Source organism: Cyprinus carpio, chromosome B6 (assembly GCF_018340385.1).
Source record: "Cyprinus carpio isolate SPL01 chromosome B6, ASM1834038v1, whole genome shotgun sequence".
Classification (NCBI taxonomy): Eukaryota; Metazoa; Chordata; class Actinopteri; order Cypriniformes; family Cyprinidae; genus Cyprinus; species Cyprinus carpio.
In genome coordinates this window covers 19,975,652-20,002,193 of record NC_056602.1, presented here as the reverse complement: position 1 = coordinate 20,002,193, position 26,542 = coordinate 19,975,652, and the positions used below count along the sequence as shown (strand labels likewise).

At 34.8% G+C, this 26,542-nt stretch overlaps 1 protein-coding gene across 3 annotated transcripts in view; it reads right to left on the bottom strand.

Annotated features, from left to right (window-relative positions):
- Window positions 1-26,542, bottom strand: part of negr1 (neuronal growth regulator 1) — a 99,283-nt gene that overhangs the window by 8,572 nt on the left and 64,169 nt on the right. Inside the window, exons 7-8 of one of the 3 annotated variants that reach the window (XM_042726107.1) lie at window positions 25,189-25,230; window positions 22,532-22,573 (exon numbers count right to left, since the gene is read on the bottom strand). The exons of 1 other annotated variant lie outside the window; for it this stretch is intronic. In XM_042726107.1, the coding sequence (XP_042582041.1) occupies window positions 22,532-22,573; window positions 25,189-25,230 (84 nt within the window). The remainder of the gene's footprint in view (window positions 1-22,531; window positions 22,574-25,188; window positions 25,231-26,542) is intronic. One more of the 3 variants, XM_042726108.1, reaches the window with a different exon arrangement.

Here is a 26,542-nt window from a genome sequence, read left to right as displayed (position 1 = left end):
GCACCAATATTACCTGCCTGGCTGCGTTGTGCGAGTTAGGGAGCTGTTTAATATCCCACTGCGTCTAAATCAGTCTGTTGTTGTGACGGTGCAGGTTGCTACTGCACTTGCCATTTTAATTAACTCAACCCCTCCCCATCCAGACAGTGGCTGCCTTGTGATTACTCTGCTTTAAATCTAAAGTGTGTAAATACATTGAGAAAGGGGGTTATTGCACTGGCTTTTGCAACAACATGGCGGTCCCACAGAGCAAAGTTAGTACAGGTATTAGGAACGGCTTGACATTTCGCACATAAAAACAAATCATCGGATTAACCATCTAAAGACTGCATATCTTGAGATGCAAGAGCACCAATTTCCTCATTAAGTTCGGATCAGGAAGTAATCAGTCATGTGCGTCTAAATCATGGTTTTGCACTCAATCTAAACCACGCAAAACCTTCCCTTCGTATGATTATGAAGAGGACACATTATAATTCTGCATAATGATCGCCATAGGCCACAGACAGAAGTTTCTGCATTGCCTATATATAAGTACAAGACTCCAATTAAAGCAAATGAGAGCTCTCCCTCTGTTCTACTTTGTGTATTTGTTTTGGTTGATTTAGTTAACAGCTTAAGTTTTTTTTTAGGCATAATTTTGTTGGTGTGACATGGTGCAGAATAAAAAGAGGGGCTGCCACCCTATAATCAGCTGCTAGTTCGAGTCCCACCATTCCTTTTAACTGGCACAAGACCCATCGTTAAGCTGCTTAATAAATTTCATCATTCCATTCAATGCTCTCCCTCTTTCAGCCGCTCTTATGCTGTGATAAAACAAGTTACAGTTATAATAAGACTATTTCCACAGTTTCCATTTTTATTGTAGCACCATAAAATAGATAGTTTTGGTTCTGATTTGTCAATCCCTGAATTTAATTTGAGGAACTAGTATTGAAATTTTAATAATTAAAAGTACACTACTGTTTGGATGTTTGAGACTGGTAAGATTTTTAATTTTTTTAATTTTTTTTAATTAATACTTTTATTCAGCAAGGAGACATTACCAAAAGTAACAGTTAACACATATATAATGTCATAAAAGATTTCTATTATAACTCTATTATTAATAAATAACGTTCTTTTGAATTTTCTATTCATCTAAGAATATTTTAAGAATGTATTTTGAAAATTGTTTTTAAGAAATATTGAGCATATAAGGATGATTTATGAATGTCATGTGTAACTGAAGACTCCAGTAATGGCTGCTGAAAATTTAGCTCTGCCCTCACAGGAACAGATTAGAAATGATAAAATAGATAAGAGCCATTTTTAATTTAACACAATTTCACAATATTACAATTTTTACTTTTGTTATTGATTTTGAACATTAGTGCAGATACTTTCAAATTTAAAGAAATTCATATAACCCCAATACTGTAGGTCAAATTATTAACTGTGTAAAAAAACAAAAAAACAAAAAAACATTTAATTTCCCAGAATGCCATAACGTTCATTTCTTTAAATTGCCATTTAGTAAATTCCACTTCCTGATATTTCAATTGAAATTCCACTTTAACTTTCGATGTGGGATGGTCAATTTCTTTCAAATCATGAACTGAAAGGGAGGCCATTTTTAGCTCTGAATTTTGTGCATTCCTGATGGCCCTTAGGATCATTGATGTTGGTTCAGTATCTGATAAAAGAAATAATATTTGATATACATAAACTGTTAAATGTTTACTGAATCATTCCTCTCTAAAACACATGCTGTACAGAAGTGGCAAACAAACAGCAGTTTACATAATTAAATGAAAGCAATCATCTCAATAGCGGTTATGTGAGGGTGGCCATATCTCCAGGTAATCTGCACAGACGACGGCTGGCTGCAGCCCTTCTCCCTGGAGGCTAGTCTTCTCTGGCTTAGAGAGAAGGGTTCAATGTCCTTGACCATCAATCAGTGGCCTATTGTTCCCTCTACTGCCTCCAGAGAAAGGGGCCTAAGCTTCTTCTGGGTGATTGGTTGACTGGCGTAAATCCCACATCTCCAATCTTGGATTTGACAAATATTCCCTTTAAGTCCTCTTTCAGTGTTTCTGCTCTCCATATGATAAACTACCTAATTCCCTGCCTCTTAATAGAACAAACATGAAAAACGTTTTGTTTTCCTCGGCTTGCTTTCGCACAAACATTCAGCCGGTTGGTATCATTATTGCATCGCATGTACTTGGAGGTTAGAAAACTTTGTTTGGAGTACTGTCTTTATCTTAAATCTGCAACAAAACAGCATCAGAAAGAAAGCTTTTTTTAAAGCTTTATTTAACACATTCATATATACCCAATTAAGCAGACTGTTATAAGTACAGTATGGCCCTGTTCACGCCACTCTTGCTTTTTCAGCAAATACTAATAAATGTGATTTTACAATGCCAACATGCCTTCATATAATCTGATTAATTAATATGACTATCATGCAATTAATTTGGTTTAAAAAAAGAATTGTCTGACAGCTCTAATATACCTTGTTATTTACATGATAGTGGAGTAATTTAAAGAAATAGAAATAGCAATAGAAAAACTATAATGATAAAGTTCTTTTCTTATCTGTGAAATCAGAATACTGCAATGAAACAGTTTCAGAAAGAAAGATTTCTTCATTTATTCATCAGGGCTGTCAATTTAACACATTAATTTAGTATAATTAAGCAGCACAGAATGAGTAAGAGGTTGTTCACACCGTTATTGAATTCAAAAACAGCTGGATGGAGCGCAAATAAAATGGAACAGAACGCAGGGGTTTCGAGATATTTTTCTATATTGAATTACGTCAAACGTAACACGACCAAAGACATCAGCATGAACAACATGGCATGACATGATGAAAAAAGATGCCAGTCTGAATGATTTATGTAGACCTACAATTAAAAAATAGCACAGCGGGAATGTGCAAAAATGGATTGTTGTGGACTGTAGGCCTGTGATAGGCTGATGTTCAATCATACAGGAAAAAACAAACAATATAATCACTTCTAAAGCAAGTAATGTAACCAAACTACCTTTATTTATTGGCTTTTCTCAATTAATTAGTTAGAATATCATGTCATTTATTTGTTTTAAAATGTTCATCTCTCTAATATTTATATGCTGAAATGTATGAGGTACTTAAAAGAATTCCATGTCCATAAAACATGGCACTTTTAGTATTTTTTTTGAAAGAACGTAAATCAAAGAGTACATAACTCATAATTTAGTACATAAAACAAAAACTCAGCGCCTGCAATTACAATCTGAACAGCAATTGACAGAACAAACACATGGTGAACAAGCCGCCACTATGAGTCAAAATTGAATAGCACTTGGAGAAAGTCAAGTGCCTGTGTAACTGTCTGATCAGTTTTGAGTTAACCACCTTTCTATAACTTGGGACACTGAAAGAGGTTGTTATTTTTGAAACACATGTTTATGATGTTTCTGCTGCGATAATGATAATGGGTTTGAAATCCCGGGAATGCATTATCATAAATAGAGCCTAACACTATGTGTGATGGTTTGATGAGATAAAAATGAGCTAATTTCTGATTCAGTGCTGTGTAAAAGCTCATTTCAATATTGTACACAGAAGGAGTTCACCTGACATGCTGGTATTGAATAAGACTCGACTGCGTCTCTGCCTGGCCTTGAGCTCCACCTGAACACCAACACAGCAGGAACTCTTTTTGATACGAGACTGCAGCAGACAACGTAAAAACAACAAAAACACATTTCATTTCACTTCCCTTATTATATGCACTTTTCAGCACAGGTGGCACTCACATACTGGACTTCCTTAAAAAGAGACATATTTTGTGTGATAACCATCTGCTGCCTAGTCACTTTTTAAATTTCACCAAACATTGTTCCCCCTCAAAGCATGTCTCCTCCTCAGGCTTGTCTGTTCGGAGCGAGGAAGCGTGAAGTTATTGCCTGTAATTGACCCAATGTATCGATTGATCATTGCGCTGCATTTTAAACGCCACTATTTCCAGCACATAATTATGCCTACTGGGTTTTTATTAGATCGCAGTGAGCAAAAGACGTCATCGAGCTCTTTGAGAATCCTCTGGAAAAACAAAAAGGAAACACATCTGCTGTGGAGTAAACATGGGAGATTCTGTGTCTTTGGCTCCTTCATCAACAAGCATCCCATGGGTGGCGTAAATAATGAGTACCATGAATTGGAGCAGTAACGCAAGGCTTCATTGCTGAATCAGCCAGTGCTGGTATAATCTGGCCATTTGTCCATTCTTTCCCCTCCTCATCATGTGTTCAACTCAACTGTTTGAGATTCCCTGTATTGCATCTTCACTTTTTTCAAGCATGCTGTGAGATTGGTATATATATGCTTTTTTTTTTAAATATCTATTAGCACATCACCAGTTGTAAACACTTTTAATTTTACAGTATCTGTCATTTTACATTTAATACATTGCATTTAATATTTCTCAATATCTGTTTCAGCCTTGGTCAGCATAAGAGAATTCTTTTAAAAAACATTACAAAATCCTGCCAACATCACAAAACAGTTTTAAACAGTAGTGTAAATATTTATTTACATCTGACAGCATATCACCATACAGGACACTCTTGTCACTGTTTGACATTTCAACTACCCATTTACATAAAGAATTTATTGTTTTATATAAAAGTAAAAGAAGCTTAACATTAAACGCAGCATGTAATACAGAATATAATACCACCAACTGTGTAGAATTTAATATGCAATATAAAATTTCCCTAAGCACAGTCATGCACTAAGCCCAGATAATAAGTGTAGTTATGTTTTATGGAGAATGAAGTTAAAATATGCAGTGTTGGGAGGGGATTCACTAATTAGCATATGTACAAAATCTACATGTTTTAAACAGCAACAGCCCCTACTTTAAGATTTTATCTGTGATCATCACTGCTTTCTTATCATCAGATACTTCAATCTCCAATGCATGAAATATGAGTCAATTACATGAGGATGAAACTTGGGACCCTATTGTGCACAGCCCAGGGAAAACACGGATGAAAGCCATAGTGTCCACGAGTAAGCTATACTCATTCAGCACACTATTTGTGTTATGCACTTCTAAGAGCGCAAAGATCACCTGCTGAATACTAAAAATCTATTTAATATATGTATTATTCCTTTCTATTCTTCTTCTCCACTCAAGATGTTTTTTTTTGGAAAAAATTCTCACTGCTGCAAAGATGGGAGAAATGGTGCTTTTAGCCATGTAATGCAACAAACCATTACCACAGGCAAACAAAGTGTATTCTCAAGATAAGCTCAAAGTTACATTATTTGCTGAACACATGCCTAGTGGTTTTCTCACGTTTTTATCTGATAACGGACCATTAGAGTGTTTGGACTCTGGAAGCTTTTGGGTCAGACGCTGTATCTCATGAAATATGAAACATGGGACCTCAGAGTTATCTATTTCTGTTGCTGTTTGTTTTTATTCAAAATTCATGTAGCCAGGCCTGTAGGCCACACTGATTGACAGGACTGCTAGCACCAGACAGTCCCTACAACAACTACAATGACTCTCACAAACAAGCAGTTCCGCACACACAAACCTTCAAATGTTATCACCATCAAATCCAGTCTATCCTTTCTTCCGTTGCTCTATCCTTTCAGGCACTCTGACACTATCTGTGGGACTTACAGCACTGCATAAATACCAAACTCCCCAAAGTGACACATGCACTTTAGCTTGATATGGATGCTGTCAAACTCCCATCGCTTCAGGCCAGGAAGTGCTTTATACCTTTGTGTTTGAGCCTTTCTGGAAGGGGTCAAAAATTATTGATCAGCCTTACTTGATGATTCCTGACAAATTAGGCTGGGATATTGACCCTTTCTACGACCCCCTCTGGCAGCCGTGGTGCAAATTACATTGCAGCTCTGTCAGAAATACATCCACCGCTGGGAAAAATCAAGACTAGAGCTAGAGAAACAGAGAGACACAGAGACCCTTTACTCTAGGTATTCTGTGGTTGAAAGTAACATTTAAGCTCACAAGTTGTACATAAACATTGCATGAATGCTTGGAAAGAACTCAAATGTGTATTAAGAATACACAAATACTTTAAAAAAGCATTTGCTCAGCTAGGGCAGGATCTCTTAAAAATGCCACCCAAAATTCAAGACGCAAAGGCATAAAAAAAAAAAAAAAAAAAAAAAATGATAAAAAAAAAATAAAAAATTTTTTTTTTTTGATTACAGGGATAGTTCACCCAAAAATGACCAGAAACTGTTATTCACATACCCCAAAATATCTTTTATGTTTAACAGAATAAAGACTCACAGAGGTTTGGTGTAGCCCCATTCAAGAACATGTTGCGCCTTTTCTCCACATACAAAAATGTGTGTAATGTATTCCGTAAATCAACATTAATAATCATTATTACAATACTAAGGGCAATAATAAATAATAATAATTTTTGCCATATTGCAGGCAGCGCTACCCTGTAATGAGCTCCTAATTTAAAATTTGAATTATATATTTTATGTGGGCTATTTTAAGTTACATTAATTACAACATGTTTTATTGATAAGAGGACTAAAGTGATTTAATTTAACTGATTTAAATATTTGACTTAAAAACAACAGAAATAAATTTAATTAGGTAATTATAAAAATACACAGGTAAAAAATGCCATAGGAGATCAGTTACAGGGGCAAATATTGCTGCCAAATAAAAATGTTAATTTCTGATCTTAATAAACAACATAACAGCATTTTTATTCAGTCAGAATTTTTTGAATTATTGTTTTTATTCAGTCAGAATACACAGCTATTTTGGAATGTTTTATGCTGCCAGACGATTGTAGCATCTACCAGCAGGGGCTAAGAGGGCCATGCTAACCAGACAAACCCTGACCCCTTGATCACAGCGACAAGTACCTTCAGGACACTTCTTGTGCATGACAGCAGATTCTATTATGAGTAAAATCATGAAATTTAGTTTTTTTGTCCAGTATTCATCTGTTTGTACCACTCCTCTCTGCACAGAGTCCTATTTCCACATTAAGGAGCTGACAAAGCCCTTTGAATAAGTTATGTTCATGAATAAGATTTGTGGTGTTTGAGGTATTGTTAATCTCCAGGGAGCAGCCAAATTGCCTTCTGCCAAGAAGCTAATGATAAAATGTTCACAAGCATTTTTGAAAGTGTCAGTTCTCCCATCATAATGAAAATCCAATTTTGTGGTGGTTCACTGTCAATTAATATGCTCTTTCAAAACAGAGAGAGGTAAACCTTCTAGGTATTCTACAGTACCTTTCACTTGTGCCTCAGACTATTGTGTACAATTAAATAAAATAAAAATTCATCCTGGCTGTTCTTAAGAAGGGATTAGAAAGAAGAATTTGGTTTATTTTCATTTCAGTAATTATTTATACAGCTACTTAAAAATTTTACTTTCTAATTTACTTTTTTGTATTTGAGATGAAGTCTACATTGTTGGTGGTACGAGTATAAATAATTAAAAAAGTATATAGCACTAAGTGCTTTGACTAATATTTAAGAATAATTAAATATACAAAAAAAAAAAACCAAAGTCAAAAATAGCATAAATATTCTTAAGCCAACCCCTAAATGAATTTCAAAATTTCTTCACAAAACATAGGCTACTTAGTTTATACTGACAAAATCTTCCTCACTATAGTTTCAAAAATGATAGATTAGTCTATTTTTTTTCTTTTCCTTTGTGGCAGGTTCAAAGAAATTTGTGTGAAAATTGCTTTCTTGACATAAAAACGATAAGACTTTAAGTGCTGTATGGATGCATATATTTATATAAATAGCATCAAATATTAAGATGCCACAAATATGTATTTGCTTAAAAATTATTTGTTGGTTTATCCAATACAAACCAATTATAATTATAAATTACTTATTGTCTACAAAAAGAAAATCTGAATTAAAAAGTGAGGTACCCTTTCATACTGTAGATCTTACTTTATGATTAAAACCTTTTCCTGAGCTGTGTAACATTGACTAAATATCTAATCATTTGACCTGCAGAATACTTCAAATCACACATTCTCTACAGACAGGAATTAATATGATCTTTCTCATGAACTAAACTGTAAAAATCCAATTCAAAATATAAGAATAACAAATACCAGTGTCTGTCTTCATTTCATCAGAATTAGTTTTTTTTTGGTCAAGAGAAATTTAGCTAATTGTGAGACCATTAGGCTGCTTGTTGGTCTTATTTGTGGGATGGCCATGAAGCTAAACTCAGTTAATAGTTTCATACCTTGCTTTGCCACTGAGAGAGAGAGAGTAGATGAACATGGCATCCAAACAAACCCACCACCCACAGGGTCCTTCATTAAAGACATCGAAAGAAACCAATACAAGACAAAAACAAATTATGCTCTTCTCTCAGGACGATCGAAAAATCCAATTATAGTTATTTGAATAACTGTGATTGAGATTAACCCTTGGAGGAGCCAAAAGGAGCCAAATGCAAGCGCAGCCAACATGACACGCTCTGTGTATCAATGGATTGCGAGTTTATACTTGCACCAAACAATATCTGACATCTTCTTGTAAAATAAAGGCTCTTAAGTGAAACTGTTTTCCCTCTTCTTTCCCCAGATAGTGAGCGACACCTCTGTCTCTGCGCTCCAAAAGACCTGCTATTCATCTAAAGAATAAACCCACTTCAATCATCCAAATGTCAACAAAGAAAAGAAAGGACACACTATCAAAAACTAATCTCATGGAAAACATGTACAGCCGTTAGAAATAAACAACCCAAGGTAGCAAACATATCTCTGAGAATAATAATAAAAAAGCCCCCCCACTAGAACCGCAAAAAACACTTGGGTGAGGGAAGTCAAGGTTTTAATACTCCTCCGTTTCACTTTGACGATGGCGCACAGGAGAAAAAACTGTAACGCTCAAAAGGTTCTGTGACAGTAAAACACTATAAAAACGAAAAGCAAAGCAAACTCACTAATCCTCTTTTCTCAAAGCAGCTCAGACAAAAGTGTCTGCCAATCCTTCGCATACAAATTAGCGTTGTCAGTGTGGACAGGATGTAAGACGGGACTTATTAATGTCGACTGTTTGACTAGTCTCATTCTGGCGGGATCCTCCAAAAAGCATTTGAAACTTTGGCGGCAACAAGGTCTTGGGAATCGCACCTTAAGATCTCTTGTCAAAGAGATCACACTGCTTACTGACCTTAATCTTTCGCACAGCGCAGAAAGAGAAAACGACACATCCCAAGGAGATTTTTGCATGCCTGTGTGTAGTCTTGATGTTATCTGAGGTGTTTAGAAAATGAAAATGTTGAGCCCTTGGGAGAGTTGAGGCTTAAAGGCATATTTCTTAATTTGAAGTTTAAAAAAAACATGTTTAGGGCTTATGATGATGGAGTGCACGATATCTGTGATTAAAGAGATCTGATTAAAGAAGCACCCATTCCAGCTGAGGGAAGGCAAGAGAGAAGAGAGCGAGGTGATTGGTTTGATGAAGGAATTAGATCAGTAACTACAGTGATAAAGCTTACAACAAAAAATATCTTTCCATTCATGTTACTCAAGCATATTATAGTGGTAATTTCATCTGCATTTTGAAGATCCTCATTTGTAGAGTTGCAAAAAAACTTACTGGCTACACAAACAACCCCAGTATGCCATTGGTCAGTCAAACAGATAGCCACGCCCCAAACTCACACCATTGGTTGAGCCAGTGTTGCTGTTGTCGGGCTGCTCAAACAAGCAGAGCAATGTTTTGATAATGCCAAAGTGTTTACACATTTCAAGGAAATCAACCGATAAATGGCTTACTTATAGTTGTCTCTGCATATTAAGCTGGGATAGGAGAAAGTATTTTAACATCAAAACAATTACACACATCACCTTTTAAATGGGAACAGTTGTCTGTAAAATTACATTTACTTTCATAATCATGTGAAAAAAAGCATTTGTGCCTGGCTGTGCTCATGACATTTAAAAACAGTTGTGTTCACAGAAATGCAGGTTCGAATCTTGCCTGCAATAAGTACAAATGTCATTCCAGCTCTCTCTATCCATTTTTCTGTCATTCTTCATGTTAAAAGGCAAAGAAAGGAATAAAAATAAAGGGTGTCTGTAAATGTCTTGACTTTTTGGGAAAAATATGTATCTGAAATGAGGAATATTGCATTTGTCTTCACTATGACACAATCTCAAGCCCAAATTATACAGCAGTGTTAACACAAATGCTTAGTATAACGCATAGCCTTTCAAACACAGGCTCTCAATGTATACACACTAAAATGTTTCATCCGTGAATGGTGTCTGCAACTTCTCTCCAGAGGTTACGTCTGATAAAAATGTCTTTGTCTATCTTTTAACCCCTTCATCTTAACTTTTCAATGCGATCTAGTAGTTTTATTGTGGTTCAGTCTCCTTTGCTTCTTTCTTGACTGTGAAACATTGTGCCGGCACAGTGTTGTCACAATGTGAACCAATTGATTATTGCAACAAAAAAGATCTAGCTGTGTCCATACTATGCTTTGCACTGTACACATATGTTTGCGTATACAATAAGTTTCAAAATAAACAGTTGCACCGAAAACAAAATGAATTTCTGTCCTCTGATGGATTGTATTGTGAGGAACAGATCCAAGTTTCAAGGAATATCTATGGCAAAAGTTTAAATTTAGCCTTTTTTTCTGAGAGAATGTCTGTGATAGAAAGTTAGAGGAGTTCAGTGTTGTTTAGACCCCACTGATTTTCACTGTATAAAGTAAGTTAGTTATACAGTTTGGAGCAACTTAAGGGGTGAGAAAATAATGACTAAAATGTAATTTTTGGCTGAACTATCACATAACTAAATCTATCCTTGGCACAGCATGGCTGTAAAGCGTGTCTTAATAAGGTTTGTTTATGGTTCAGGTAAAGTGAGCAGGATTTCAGTTCTGCAATGGTGAGTGAGCACAAAAGACTGGGGAAGGGCGGAGCAGCTGGTAGAGAGATGAAATGAAAGACAGAGAGAGAGATGGGGAAAAGGTGAAGAGTGACAGAGGTTTTGCCACGTTCAGGAGAGAGCACAAACTGCCTCACCAGGCTTCAGAGATAATTGGATGGCAGAATAAGAAAAAAAATCTAGTCAGAGATTATTCTAGAGGAGGGTGGTGTTATTATTATATTATGATTGGTGGGAAGTTTTTTTTTAATAAGACTGTAAAAGTTGTAATGAAAGTATACACCATCTGAATGCAAGTCATGTCATTGAAGAATGACCTACAGTAGATCTAGCTTGTATATTACATATATCACGTCTTTGTGATAGATCATCTTTGTTTTACCAAAATAGCTCATTAGTAACATTAAAAACAAATGTCACAGTGTGGCTGAACAGCAGCTTATTTCCAATAATATTGCATTTTACTTTCACATCATTTATCTTAATTCTCAGAAGTTGGCTTGTAAACTATTGTAGATTGTTGTTTTGCTTCTGCATCTAAAATAGCTTTTTTTTACTGGCTGCTGGCACAAAACTATGTATTTCTTCAAATGAAGCAACTTATTCATGCCATTTCACCGAGGTCAGTTTAGAATTTCCTTTCAATCAAATGCTCTTCAATGCTTTAGCTGCCATTTTCCATGCAGTGAAATGGTCATTTAATGAGCCCCTGTGAGGAGCAGCCGTGATTGTAGTAAGGAGGACAATAGCTTTATGATGCAACTTTCCCATTTCATCATTCTGAGGCAAAGAATTTCAATCCCTCAAACATGTAAATAAGGTGGGAAATATATTCTTATAAATACAAGCCCTGAGGTTCAGAGGCCATTTTAGACACAGCAAGATAACAAGAGCACTGTTGGCGTGACAACTTGAAAGTCTGAATTAATCTCTCGGCTACAAGTTGTCTCCACTAACCTCACCAACAAGAGAACTGTGAATCGTTCATCCACCAAACCTTAAAATAGCTACAAGCGTTTGTTCTCTGAGAACACTATCACCATTAGTGGCTAAAGGAATAATCTTTTGCATAAAAACAAAGTTTGTTCTCAGCTTAAGCCCAGTAAATCTGGGCTGCATTTAGATGGCTGAACAAAAAATGCTTTCTGGCAAGAATGACAGGAGCGATTATGCATCTTCACACGTAACTACTGTATCATCAACAAAGAGCTATCCACTGACACTATCATTCTCATGTCATAAAAACCATTCCACACATATTGTATACTGCGTCAGTGAGAAACAGATTGAGAGTTATTGACTCATCAGGGGTTTTTGCACTCTGGAAAAAAAGAGAAAGAAAAATGTAAAACACTCTCCAAGTGAGATCCATTAGTTTGCGGCTTGAAATCAGGCTGAAAGAACATTATTTCCCCCTTCAGCTTAGCCACATGAAAGAGCACTGAAAACCACCTTCCTAATGACACTCCCTATGACATTATCATTTAAATACAATCCCATGTGCATCTTAAATTAGTAGGCCATCCTTAGTATAAATTTGAATAACGTTCAAATGTCGAGAAGGAAGGAACACAGACCATGGCCTTTTGCTGTAGGCATGCAGTATAATGATGACTGTTTCTTCAACTTCTTGCACATTTCGTGCAAGAGTTTTTTTTTTTTTTTTTTTAACACAAACACATTTTTTTACACAAATTAGTACTGTATCTAAGTTAATTTTTATAAGTTGGTTACCAAAGACTATTTCTTTTAATGTTAAAAGATCAAAATCCACCATAAAAACCTATTTATATACATTTTTATACAAATTAAGATTCAATTTTGGAATCATTTGTATCTAAAAAAGTATCTATCTATCTATCTATCTATCTATCTATCTAGACACAAAAAAATATTTCTTATGTGTATGTGTTTTATTGTGTATTTATAGTGCTCCTGTAGCTCAAGTGGTAGCGCATTGCGTTAACAAGCGCAAGGTTGGGGGTTCGATTCCCCGGAAACACATGATAGCTAAAAATTGATAGCCTGAATGCACTGTAAGTCGCTTTGGATAAAAGCGTCTGCTAAATGCATAAATTTAATTTAATTTTCATTTTATTGCATTTCCAATCATGCAATTTTAGAGTTGGGGATTTCAATCAATCAATGAATCAATCAATCAATCAATCAATCAATCAAATAAAATTGGTCTACAACTACATACATAAAAATGCACACATACAGCAGTACATATATAGCACATCCATTTCAGTCTGCATATGTGCATATGTTTTATGTATTTACACAGGAAGAAAGGATGATAGGTAATATTCAAGATGGGACTAAAATGGGACTGACAAGATAAAAGCTTTTCTTTGAGATCAAGAGCAGAAAGGAGTGGAGGGAGGAGAATTAACCGATAAGACAGAGAGGAAATGGGACCTTGTCAACACAAAAGGAAGTTCCATTCAACATCTCGTCAATCCTGAGCAGGTGCTCGCATATACACTTTCCTTCGATCCCCCGAAAATGCAATGTTTTCAGCTTTACCTGCATATGTTGCATTACAAACTAAATGCATGTGAGATTTCACAGAAAAATCCTTTCTGGTGACTTTTTTTTTTTTGCAAAGCTTTTGCATTTATACCTGAATGTTAACCTGCTCATCCTTTGCATCCAGGCACTTGTTTGGGACTTTTGTGCAGAGTTGGTGCTGGTGTGAATGTGGGGGGAAGGGAGAGAGAAGCTACGGATACCATTTAATGGACAGCCCAGTGAAGGAGCCCAAGAGTGGGTGAGATAATCAGGCCGAGAGTGCATGTAGGAGAAGCACAGATAATTGAGCGTAGGAGAGAAAGAGAGAGAGAGAGAGAGAGATGGGAAGGAAAGGTGGGGGTGATTCAGTATAGGAGAATGGACTGGATGCGAGTGATCCTTTGCTATTGCCCATTTGTGGCGGAACATGACATCTCAGAGAGGGTACAGAGCTCAAGGCTACAGATTAATCTTCACAAGAGGAAGAGTGCATTTTTGCCCCTGGTAGGAGATTTTAGGCCATGAAAAATGCATGTTTTCATTTGTGTTTAGTGTAGGTAGAAAAAAGCGACAGTGTTGTGTCTCAGAGATCTGTGTATTTTTTGAGGAGGGTTGTTGTGTTTTTTTTTTTTGTTATTTGATGATTTTTTATTGTTGTGGATGATGATGAAAGCAACATAAGTGGCAAAACAACACACATACGCGGAAACACAGTCCAAAAAGTATTTATTTTTTTTGCCACACCTGGCAATGCAAGAAAATTTATGCTCATAAATATTGCGTATACTGGTCACGATACTGGAATTTGCATTATCGCCTTATTAATATACAGGCCTATTTTCGCTCTTAATAAAGTTTTTAGCAGTTTTTTTCTTTGCATATTTGTGACAAACAGAACTAAATCATCAGCACCACAGCAAAAGAAATCATACTTTACCCGAGTTGTGAATGCAAGCTCGTAGTCTGTACTGAATTTGATGCAATAAAATCTGTGTACCGTGAAATAATAGCAGGAAATGTCTTTATATTGAGTTGTCCTTGTCGGCTGCACACAGAAATAAACATAGAATGCGTCTGACCAATGTAGTCCAATTTCTTGAACTAATGACTCCTATGAGCTCGTTTTTTGGATGAATAGTTCAAAAGGATGAGTTATTGGTTTTAATCAGCCTGATGGATCCTTACTGAATCAAACTGTTCAGATTCACCATCTGACTCACTTAGTGCAAGAATTATTTTCAGTAGTAACAAAATGAAGGCAGTGTTGGTTCAGGATTTTAACTGTCTAGTATAACAAGTGTTATTTTATGCAATATATGATTTCTCTTGACAATTTAGTGTAAGCACAGACTCTCCATCTCTATGTTCATCACACAAAATGCAAAAATTGTGATTTTGTTTCTCATATTTTTGTTTTGGTGGCCTAATATGAGAAGCATTTCACATATGTGTTGCCACATGGAGAACGGAAGAAAAAAAATACCGGCCAACTGGCATATTGTACAAGTTTGTTTTCCTTTCCCTACAAAGCCAATTTTTACTTGCAATTGGCGTTTACTAAGTGTTAATTTAGAAACCCGCGCAAAACTGAATACTCAGACACACTTTAATGAATGATAAAATTAATGTGCAATATGTAAATTCATATTTATAGATGATACCTGTACAAACCCATCTGTGCAATATGCAAATTCGATATTTTTAACTTTTGTTTGACATTTCTATTTCTTCATATTCATAATAGCTGTACAGATCCATCTGCCCATCACATATTCATTTTCTGCTTCACATATCTATATATAGCCACTCTCTACCACTTGTATAAGTATAATCTTGTTCGTATTACCCTGTAAATATATTTTTCTTCTGTAATCCAGTTGATTTACTTCTGTAGTGCAAGCATTGTTTCCAATTCAAATTTTTTGTGTGGGTGAACCCCAAACAAAACTCATTCAGATTCTTAAACACGCATATATACATTGAAACTAAAATAATTAAGGCTGAGAGTCATCGATTTTACAAGAAATCTTCTACAGAGTATTACAAAATCTGATCAGGGAGTTCATCCACTGGTGCACAAGCATTAAAAAGAATGCAACATTGTGAAACACAGCAGAAAGCTTTTTTGTGATGTACAATTAAACCGATTCACTGTATGCCCCTGAATGTGAGATTAAAGCAAAGCGCATCAGTATGCAGAGCAGGGCACAGTATTGATTTTTGAGCTATTCCGAGGACTCATGTAAACACAGGATCATTTAGACTGGGGATGTCTTCCACAAAAGCACACATGAGACTCCAGTTGAACCATATTGAATGCAAGCATTATTGCTCTAGCCATGCCTGTTTAGAATCTAGAGGTCAAGAGAGATTTATGACATGCCACGCGCTTATCATCCACAACCAGAAATGGTGGCGTTTTTTTTTTTTATAACACGAAGCAAAATGAAGGTCAGGTAGCACCACATCACGTCTTTATAAGGGGTCTCTCCCTCCATTGATCTCGCCCTTCCTGATGCAGCATAAATCTGATAAGCGCACCTGAAAGAATCGCTAAACAGGATTATTACCCGATAGGCCACTATGCCCCATGCGGTCCATTCTGAGAGAGTTCATGGAGTGCCTAGAGACCACAAGCCTGAAGGATTAAACAAATAAAAAATACGGATATGTGGATAGTGGCTGAACGACAGCCAGGTAAGCGAAAAATTCTGAACTCATTAATATTGAACTTTGGAGTGACAAAGTGAATTTTAATACCAAATATAAAAATTCCACAACAAGCCTGAAGCATACTGTGCCCTTCACGTGGGACGTATCAGGTCCAACAATTTCACTTGATTTTTACCTAGAATACTTGAATGTATGTACGTATATATACACACACACATTACTGTTCAAAGTTTGAGGTCAGTACAATTTTTTTTTAAATGTTTTTTTTTTTTTTTTTAAGAAGTCTATTATGCTCACCAACACTGCATTTATTTAATAAAAAATACAGTAAAAACAGTATCATATAGTAATATTATTACAAATTAAATTAACAAATTTTATAAAATAACATTTTAATATGTTTTAAATGTAATTTTAAATTGAATTTTTTTTTGGCGACAGTGATGATGTGATGCAGGACAATTAGTTTTGAAAGAAGGGGTTGCCTCAACATGTCGTCTTTTATAAGCACATTATCAAATCAATATTTTTAACCATTTACCAATGTAATTAGTACATTCTAAAGGGACAGATTATTCAGAAATGAAAATTGTCTTCTACTCACGTTCATTTACTCACGCTCATGTTACTCGTGTGCTGCTGATACAGTATATGATAGTTTTGTGTAGGCCATTTCTGTATGGAAAAGGTCTATGGCAGTGGCTCTCAAACTTTTTACACCAAGTACCACCGCAGAAAATATTCTGTACCACCATAATAATCAACATTAAAATACACTAGCATAGTAGGCCTAATTATTAAGCTATAACTATGCAGTTTAAAAACAAGGCAGTTTTATTCCTAATAAGAATATTTATTATTGTCGCCACTTTAAACATTGTAAATACAGTTTGAACATTAACACTCCACTGTGCTTACAAAAATAAAAAATAAAAATAAAAAACTTAAATGATTAAATTAAAATGTACTGTACCTAAAAGTTATATTAAAATGGTACTTTACTTAAAAAGTAAAAAAACAAAAAAAAACTGTACTGTACTTAAATGTAAAGTAAAAATGTACAGTATCAAAAAAATAACACAGGCATCATTTAGCCACCTTGCAAACATTTTAAAAGTGTTTTAATATTAATTTATATTTAATTCAGTGATTCCTCTGATTCCTCTCCACACTTTGAGAATCAGTGATCTATGGAAAAAAAAGCAACTTATTCAGTAACACCTTTTGTATTCCATTATACACGCAACATGAAGATGAGTAGGTGATTACAAAATGTTTTAATGGTTGTAAGTAAAAGTCTCATATAAAGTGTTCTATTCAGATCTAGCACTCTATAAAACATTACAAGAGGAGATTCCACATGTGTGGGACTTCTTCACAAAAATAGCACATTTCTGCAAGGCAGAGATAAAATGGGAGGATAAATGACTTGGGTGATAGTGCTTGAGAGGCACTCTTTAAGTTAAGAAAAACTCTTAAGGAAGTTGAAGAGTATTAAAGTAAGTAAATATATAAATAACTGTAGATTAATTTGAGCTCAAGAGCCCTAGATGCATAAATATAACATACTACCTTCTAAAAAGGCAGTAATATTTAGTTACTTATTTTTTAAAGGAATTAATACTTTTATTCAGCAAGGACATGTTGAATTGACAGCAAAGACATTTACAGTGTTACAAAAGATTTATAAAAACGGCTGTGCTTTTGAACTTTCCATTCACCAAAAATTATTAGGTTTTTACAAAAATATCAGGCAGCAGAAGTCTGTTCAACACACACACACACACACACACACACACACACACACACACACACACACACACACACACACACACACACACACACTATCACTATGTTTTTCTATCACATAGCATTTTAAAATAAATAAAACTAGATGACACTTATTTTAAATTGAAATAATATTTCATAATATTACAGTTTTTACTGTATTTTTAAACAAATGAATCAGCCTTGGTTAGTATAAAAGACTTCTTTAAAAACATTAATATCATTTTATTGACCCCAGACTTTTTTTAATGGTAATGTGTACCATCCTTAAATGCTTTTGAACCTTCAGCTTTTCCATTTTATGTCATTAATTAATTAAATTATTTATTTACTATTAAACTTTTTTTTTTCTTTATTTGTAAAAATAGGACAATATTTCTTTGTTGATTGACTGGATGATTAGCTGTTCAAGCAGGTAAAGGAACATTCTGAGGACACCAGAACACAAGTATCTCATGCTAAGAATCTTTGACATCTTGACTTATTAGCACAACCACATTTTAATGAAATAATACAGAAAAATGAACAAGAAATGAAATAAAAACTAAATATAGATTAGAAAATGATTATATCCTCGCTATTCCACTGTAGACCATATATGAGGTAAACAACCTAATTATAACCGCATCTCCATTCTAAGCAAGCACATGTCCATGGGCAATAACTCTCTCTCACGCTGATGCTCATTTTGGTCAAAAAGGCCCTGTGTTTGCAATAATAATCAGTATTCATGCACCATGCACGCTTGGCATATGTTCTCCCATATGCTTGGAATCCACTGCAAGGATTCAGTACACAGCATTGCAACAGTTCACAAGAAAAAAACTGACAACACTATTCCATCAAGTTTGCCAGATTAGTTCACACTGGAGATAAAAAGTGAAAGTTTCATTTGTGATGCTGAAAGAACAAAAAAGCCGAGTATCTTGATCTGCTGACAGCGGTAATTGCTTTGTTTTGTAGACACGAAAAATTAGGGATGTGAGTCTCGGAGGAAGAAGAAAAAGCAATGTCAAACTAATGACATCCAACTAATAACCTCGTTTGTTGATATGGTGAATGAGACACAGTTGGGCAGGATATCAGAGCTATAGTTATGCTCTTAAACATGATTAAGCTCTGTAACTAAGCTCATTTGGAGGTTTGAAGAATGGGATCAAGAGAAGACAATTGAATGTGGACAAAGTGTCAAATTGAGATCCTCAAAAAGCTCCCTGTGAAAAGATTAATTTTAAAATATTTCACTCTGGATAATTTCTCTTTTGTAAAAGTCACAACATAAAAGCACTACAGTAAATCTACCAACCAGGAATAATGCTTTAAAATGTTATTGCTATAAATGCTTTAAAGTGCTATTTCCTAATCAGATTACAGTAAATTATCCATAATTTATTGATTCTACCTAATTCTTTTTTTTCTCTCTCTTGCTTTTGAATTCTTTTTCTAAAAATCCTACTGGGTGTCGCACGATTTAGGCATTCATCTATGTAAATAAATTTGGGGACAAAAACACCTCTCAGTCAATTAGACCATGTATTAGAGGAATAATAATTATTACTAAACACAGCTGATATACAGCTGTGAAATGTTTTCACATCCGGTGATCTTCACAAATTACTGATCTGGACAAAAGTCTGGACAAAAATATTTAAAACTTGGAAAACTTTAAATATGAAATTTCATTGCTTTTTTCATGTTTGTTCATGTAAGGCAGGGATTCCTGAATTTTTTATCAGCAAATCCCGTTTGAGCTAAAATATTTACTTGGAGACCCCTGAGAAAAGTAAATTTTTCAATGTCTTAACACATTCACAGCATCACTTTAATAGTCACAGTTTTTTTTTTTTAGTGTTTAATTGTTTTGTTTTGATTTTCAAATAGTTTATTCATTTTAATTTTACATTTTTATGATTTCATTAATCATAGCTTGTCATCAACTCAAAAACCCCTGCAGTTCCTTCATTAACCCCATTTTGGGAAACCCTGGTGTAATGTAATGTTTAATACATTTGTGACCTGTGCTGGCAAAATGAGTCACAATGAGCTAATTTTCAAAAATGAGCTATTTTTATTTTCACATTCTCCATTCAAAGATTTTTTTTGTGTGAATACTTGAAAACTGTAATTATGTGTATATGTGTATATTTATCGGGATTGTGTGCCATCCGAAGCTAGCAGAGAAAAGATACTCCTCTCAGAAAACGTACAAACAAAGATCATTTAAGATGTTTAAATACTATTTGGAGCTTTGGGATTTCTAGACGAAGGCTTAATGAACTAATTTGTTGTGAAAATGTCAAATTAGACTAAAATCTACATTTTTCACCCTTTTTTTTTTTTTTTTGCCTGTAGCTCAAAATTTGCTCGTGCGCATTCCAAATCATTTTGCCAGCACGGATCACATTTTATGTTGTTGATAAAGAATGGAATATATATATTTTTCTTTTTTATATCAATTTGGTACAATACACAATAATTTAAAAGTAATCAAAAATTACTCAGAATGAATTATTAAAATATTTAAATATATTATTATATTATATATGTATATTTTAATTATGTAATTTGTAATCAGTAACGGATAGGGGTGGGACAGTTCGCGAAAAAAAAAAATCGAAGCATTCGGTTCTCCACACATGGTTCAGCATGCGCTAGGACCGCGGTTTAACTTAAATCTGACAAAGCATCTGTAATATGGTTTCTTATAAATAAGATGGAAAAAAACAGGGTTTGGCTAATGTATGTTTCTGTTGATGGATGCGCATTCTGGCTTCCCAGTACATTACAACAACAGCGATGAGAAAACAAAACAAAAAAAAACACGTGGACAAATCATTCACTCTTGCTCAATGCGAATGCTGTATGCTGCAATATGAGCAGTCATTTATTTTCTTTATCACCCGGTCGCACAGGAGAGACCTGAACAGCACATGTTAATTTCTGTGTTGAAACTAAACTCATTTAAGTTTTGCCAGTTTAAACATTTAAGAGCCACAGGACGCGAGCTCACGCGAGCAGTGAGTGGATTTGTGTCTCAGAACACAAGCAAATATTAAGCTCTCTCTGAAGTCTTGTGTTCGAATGGACAAATTCACACAAAAATTATGTCAAAATGTCTGTCTTGGTAAGTATCCTATAGCAGACATACAGTAGCTGGCTGAACATACTGTATCATTGCATTGGATCAGTGCATTCTCTTAAAGTCTTAATATTAATCGAACAGCAACAACAAAAAAATTATTTACTGCTTTTGATTGGATAGCTTTTGTGACTTGGATAAAGATTAATCTTTAATTTATACAGTCAAATATGCAATGCTGTATTACATTTGATTACTTTATTCAATTTCTGTACCTAAAAACTAATGCTAGACCTATCTAAAAAAAAAAATTATTTGTATCTTTACTATTTTGTATTTATTTGTGCTGTTGCTTGTAGTTAGATAGAATATTCTTATTTTGTTTATTTTTATTTGAAAGTATAGTTTTTTCATAAACACAGCACATACCGAAACATGACTCTAAAACCGTGATACAAACCGAACCATGAAAAAGTTGAACCATTCCACCCCTAGTAACAGACTCCAATTTTCAAGTAATCTACCCAGCACTGCATATACCTATAGGGAAACAGGAAATCCGATCATTTATGGTTGCACTTTCTCTAAAAAACAACTTCGGTACAATCCATGTGACAAAACATCAAGGGAGACATAATAAATCATAACTGGCCTGAGCTCTCTTTTTTTTTTTTTTTAATGAAACACACTCTATTTCACCAAATAAATATTGTATGAATCCCAATAGCACAAATGCTTCATAAATCTCACTTTGTGTGGAAGCTGTCTGAACTATTTGTCAGAAGAACTACCGATAAGAGACAGGTTGGTTTCCAGTGGAATCAAAAGCATGTCTGAATGTAGCTGCTATTTCAGCCAACATGCAGAGAAACACAAAAGTATTGGCAGTGTGTTTGGAGAAAAGCGCACACTGCGTGTGAACTAGGGATTGATTTTCACAGTCAATTATAGCCATTTTTAGCGCAGTTGTAAATGTGTAAAGAAAGGCCAAAATGTTTCAAAATCACACAAAGAAACTATGAGTAGGTATCGACAAGCATCTGTTCAGTAAAGATCTAACATCCCCTCCTGTTTCCATTCTAGCAAATATGAAATGTCTCACACATACAAAGTAAAGAATGGATTTAATAGCTATTGTGCAATGCTTTAATTTTATTCATATATAGGGGAGAGTGGGGCTAATAGTCAAACCTCCATTTTTGTATTCACTACAAAAAAGCTATTAGATCTACATTAAATTCTACCGTTATTGTTCAGGTAAAAGGCAGAGGCAATAAGTTGTCACAATAGAACCTGCCATTCTAACATAGTTTTTTAAAGCTTAATTCAATCAATAAAAGAATTATGAGAAACAAAACGGTCGATAAATATTGCAATTAAAAAATGACAACATACAGTACAAAAGTCATGTGACACCTGACATTTACAAGAAAATACCCTTGCCTTGAAAACCAATTCAATTTCCTGCGGGACAACTAGCCTCGGTCTCCCCTTATACATGCTCATATACATTTCTATACATCATTGCGTTTGCATACCGTATGTATTGCTTCTTTCTGAATACACATAATCCAACCCTCCTGTGAAGAAATGTCAAAACATAATTAGCATTTATTCATTCATTTATATTCTTTGTCAAATAAGAAGTGGACCTGTTGCAAGGAATTCAAACTATCCTCTCTTGGCTAAGTCGGTCAACTAGGACAGCACAAAATTAACTAGAAATACAATTTGGAACTTGGAACAAAACAAGAACAGTGGGACGTCAAGACAGTTTATCTCAGCGATTGATACTGCCGCTACTGCAGTGGACCATGAAATTGTCATTTGTTCTGCAAGCGTTGCATCAAATGAAAGTTAAGGGCTACACACTAGCAAAGGTCTAAACTCTGGCAGTGAGAGGACCCCATGGCTAATTATATCCATTCCATAGAAATGGTATACCTACTAATACAGAGGCATATCTGTAAAATGGAGTATGAAAATGCATTAAGATCTGTAACGCTGAATGATACTCATTGTGGTTATTAAGAACGGTCATGCAATACAACACATCACACACACATATTTAGTGTGTGCATTGTGTTCGCATATGTGCTAAAGAGAAAGCATTAGGGGAAGTAATGTATCCCATTCGAGGGATTACATTTTCACACTGGCTTTTAAAAGGCATGTCTTAAAAGAATAGTTCAACCAAAAAAAAAAAATATAAACTCTGTTATCGTTGATTCACAATCATATTGATCCAAATCCGAATTATTCTATTTTATGGAACACAAAAGGAGAAATTTTGAAGAATCTACTTGTCATTCTGGATACAGAAAGATTTTTAATTCAGCCAGTTTTTGTGAACTGGATCAACTCATTCATTTACTTTGGACTGTTCTACACACAAAGCTATTGTATGCTTCAGAAGACTATAATAGCGCAATATAGCGCAGAAGTCTTATGATTAGTGGTCGATAGATATGGATTTTTTGTTGGCAGTATCTTACAGAGCATGGTGGCCAATTGCTGTTATATATGAAAACATACAATGTACTTTATTAACTATAGTAAATAACACAAGCATAACAATTACTAAAATATTATTTTACATCATTCTGACTAAAAACAAAAAAACATTTGAACTGAAAAAAAACTGTAACATAAAGATAAGCAATTCCTCATTTGTTTTAAATGCAACAAGTGAATTTCAGCATTATAATGCATCATAAAAGAATATATTAAGAAATGGATATTCATTTTGAGATTTTTGTTAGAGAATAAATTTAACAGTGTTGTTAAAATGTTAGTGTTTTTTAAAGATAATTAAGTGAACATAGATGATGGCTAAGGTCATCTAAATGTAAAAATAGAAGAAATGAGAATGCACAATTAAATATCCAAAACCGGGTGATGTATATCCAATAACGACCAATGCAATTCCATAAAATTGTTCTTTTTGTGTTACAAAAAGAATAAAAAAGTCATATGTGTTTGAAACAACATGAAGGTGAGTAAATAATGACAGAATTAGAATTTTTGGGTGAACTATACCTTTAATACACACAGGCCCACACACACACACACACATACTCCACGCTCCCCCAGAAAGAGAATATCATGGTCTGTGATTTCAGTAAAGAGCACAACAGCGAAAACACAGCGACGCCATAGATAGTGAGAGATGTTCAGAGACGGCGGAGTCAGTTGCTGCTCAGGAGGAGAGAGAGAGAAAATGGAAGAATAAAAGGGAGAAGTCGAGGAGGCGTATTATCAATATCCCGCCCTTCATGCAGCCCGCACTAAAGCAGAGAATGAGGAAGCCAGAGAGAAGCAGTCAGCATTTAGGAAAGCCACTTGCCCCAGCGCTACACATAACAGTGCCCACCATAACGCCACAGTGCTCGCTCAGAGGGGTGTCAGTGCTGTACTGTGCAATGCCACAAGTTTAAGAAAACATGAAGAAACACAAAAAAATCAAGTGAAAAATTAGGGCTGTCAATTTAAATAACGTAATTAAAAGTAATGCCCTAAAGTTGATCTCCGTTTTTACTGATGTCTAAAGATTTGGATCTTTAAATGATTCAGCTGATTCATTTTAGAATCAGTCTAGATGATTCTTGAGACTACAACTCAATGATTCATTGAAATCAGAACCATTTCTTTTGGAAATGTCAGACTCAAAATGTAAACCACTGAGAATGAGAGTGAGAATGAACCAACGGTTTGACTCATTTTAACAGCCATAAATGTTAACAGATAAAACATACAGGAAATATGTTTATTTTTATCAAAACAAATACCAAAAAGAGTTTGTTTTAATGAATAGCATATTAAAATATGCAAAAACATTTTCTGTAAATAAATAAATCATTATTGAATTTTGTTTTATAAATGTAAATGTATATTTAGGTTCTAAATGACATTTTTAGGAGCTGAGTCATGGCTACAAATATTTTCTCAGCAAACATTGACAAGGGATGAATTAATTAATGTATAATGTAATTTATTTGATTTAAAAATAACTGATTGACAGCCCTATAAAAAAAAAATAAAAAAAAATAAAGTGACGACACACAAAGCTTAACGCCAGCAGGCATCCTGGCCAATCGAGAGAAGGAGAAATTGCAATGAAGAAGAGGTCATTTTTGGTTAGTGCAGCATTTCGGATCCCTTACTGAGCTGCGTACAGCATGTGACATATACTGACCTGGACTTGAGACAGCACTAGTTGTTGTGGGTTCAATAATTGCTACAGGAAAAAAAGGGGAGAGGGAAAAGAGGACATTTATATATTATTAACATAATGAAGACCCAAAAGAAGGCAAAAGAGAACAAAAACATGTAAAGACTGGAAAAAAGGGTGTGAAAATTTTGCCTCTGTGGTCAACTGGCAATAAAAGGGCCCTTTACACTGCAGAATAAAACAAATCCCTGCTGAGCTTGATCATCTTGATCAAAATATAATGTTCAGTCGGGTTTTATGTCGGTTTCAAATCATATTATGATCGCTGATCTTTCATACTCCAAATTAGAAGCTTCTGAGCATCACTCAATTCAACGGACCGGAATGAAGCTCAGCTCAATTAACACATGAAATTAAATTTGCACCTAGCAGACAGTCATTTAATCATGACGATGTAATATAGTTTTCATATTATTAATAGATATCATACTCTCTCAATTGCCCCAGCTCCCTTTTTGGGAAATGTTAAAAGCAGGACTTTAATGTCAATTCATTTTTAATCTCATATAGACTCGATATTTTCCAGTGAGTTACTTAACTGATGGTAATTAAAACTTAACTGGGGGGATATGTCTAGATCTTGGGGAGATAAACTGAAACGTGAATGTCTTCACATTTTCCATCTGCTGATACATATACATAAAACAGTAAAATATAAAAAATGGAAAATGAATCAAACAGCCAAAGCAAAAGTATTTGGACACTTAAAAAGGTCAGGTTGTCATTGCATTAGATACAAAATATTAAACAAAGTGGCATCTGCAAACAAAAGTGGCTGACTTCCTGGTCTCAAGGTCATTTTCAGTAGATGTATGAATTTATTTCCCCATAAGTTCATACAAGTGCCCTTGTACAGTAGCCACAGGTGTAGAAACACACTAAAGGTCACACAAGGTTGTTAGCAAAAATAATACATAAACCTCAAATAATAATAAATTCTATTGTTAAAATATGCCATTTACTCCACTTTCCCGCAACAATGCACACCATGCAGCTTTAAAATTCATATGTTTCTATTGAACCAAGAGGTCAGTAAATCTGTTCAGATGCTCTACTGACCAAACATGTGAACTTGTAGATTAGAGTTCAGAGTTCACCAAACTTGAACTTAAGCACACATCGAAAGGTGAAACTCTCTGCTTGTTTGTGTTTCCAGTCTTCCACGTTTACATGGAGTTGAATGAAACAAACTGTAGCGTGATGGGACATGCTAGAGTTTGTTTCATCAAATTTCAAAAACCTGTATCAATAAAATCACATAAACAACATATTACTATGAAAACATACAAGTGGTTGCATGACAGACGCTGGTCTTTTT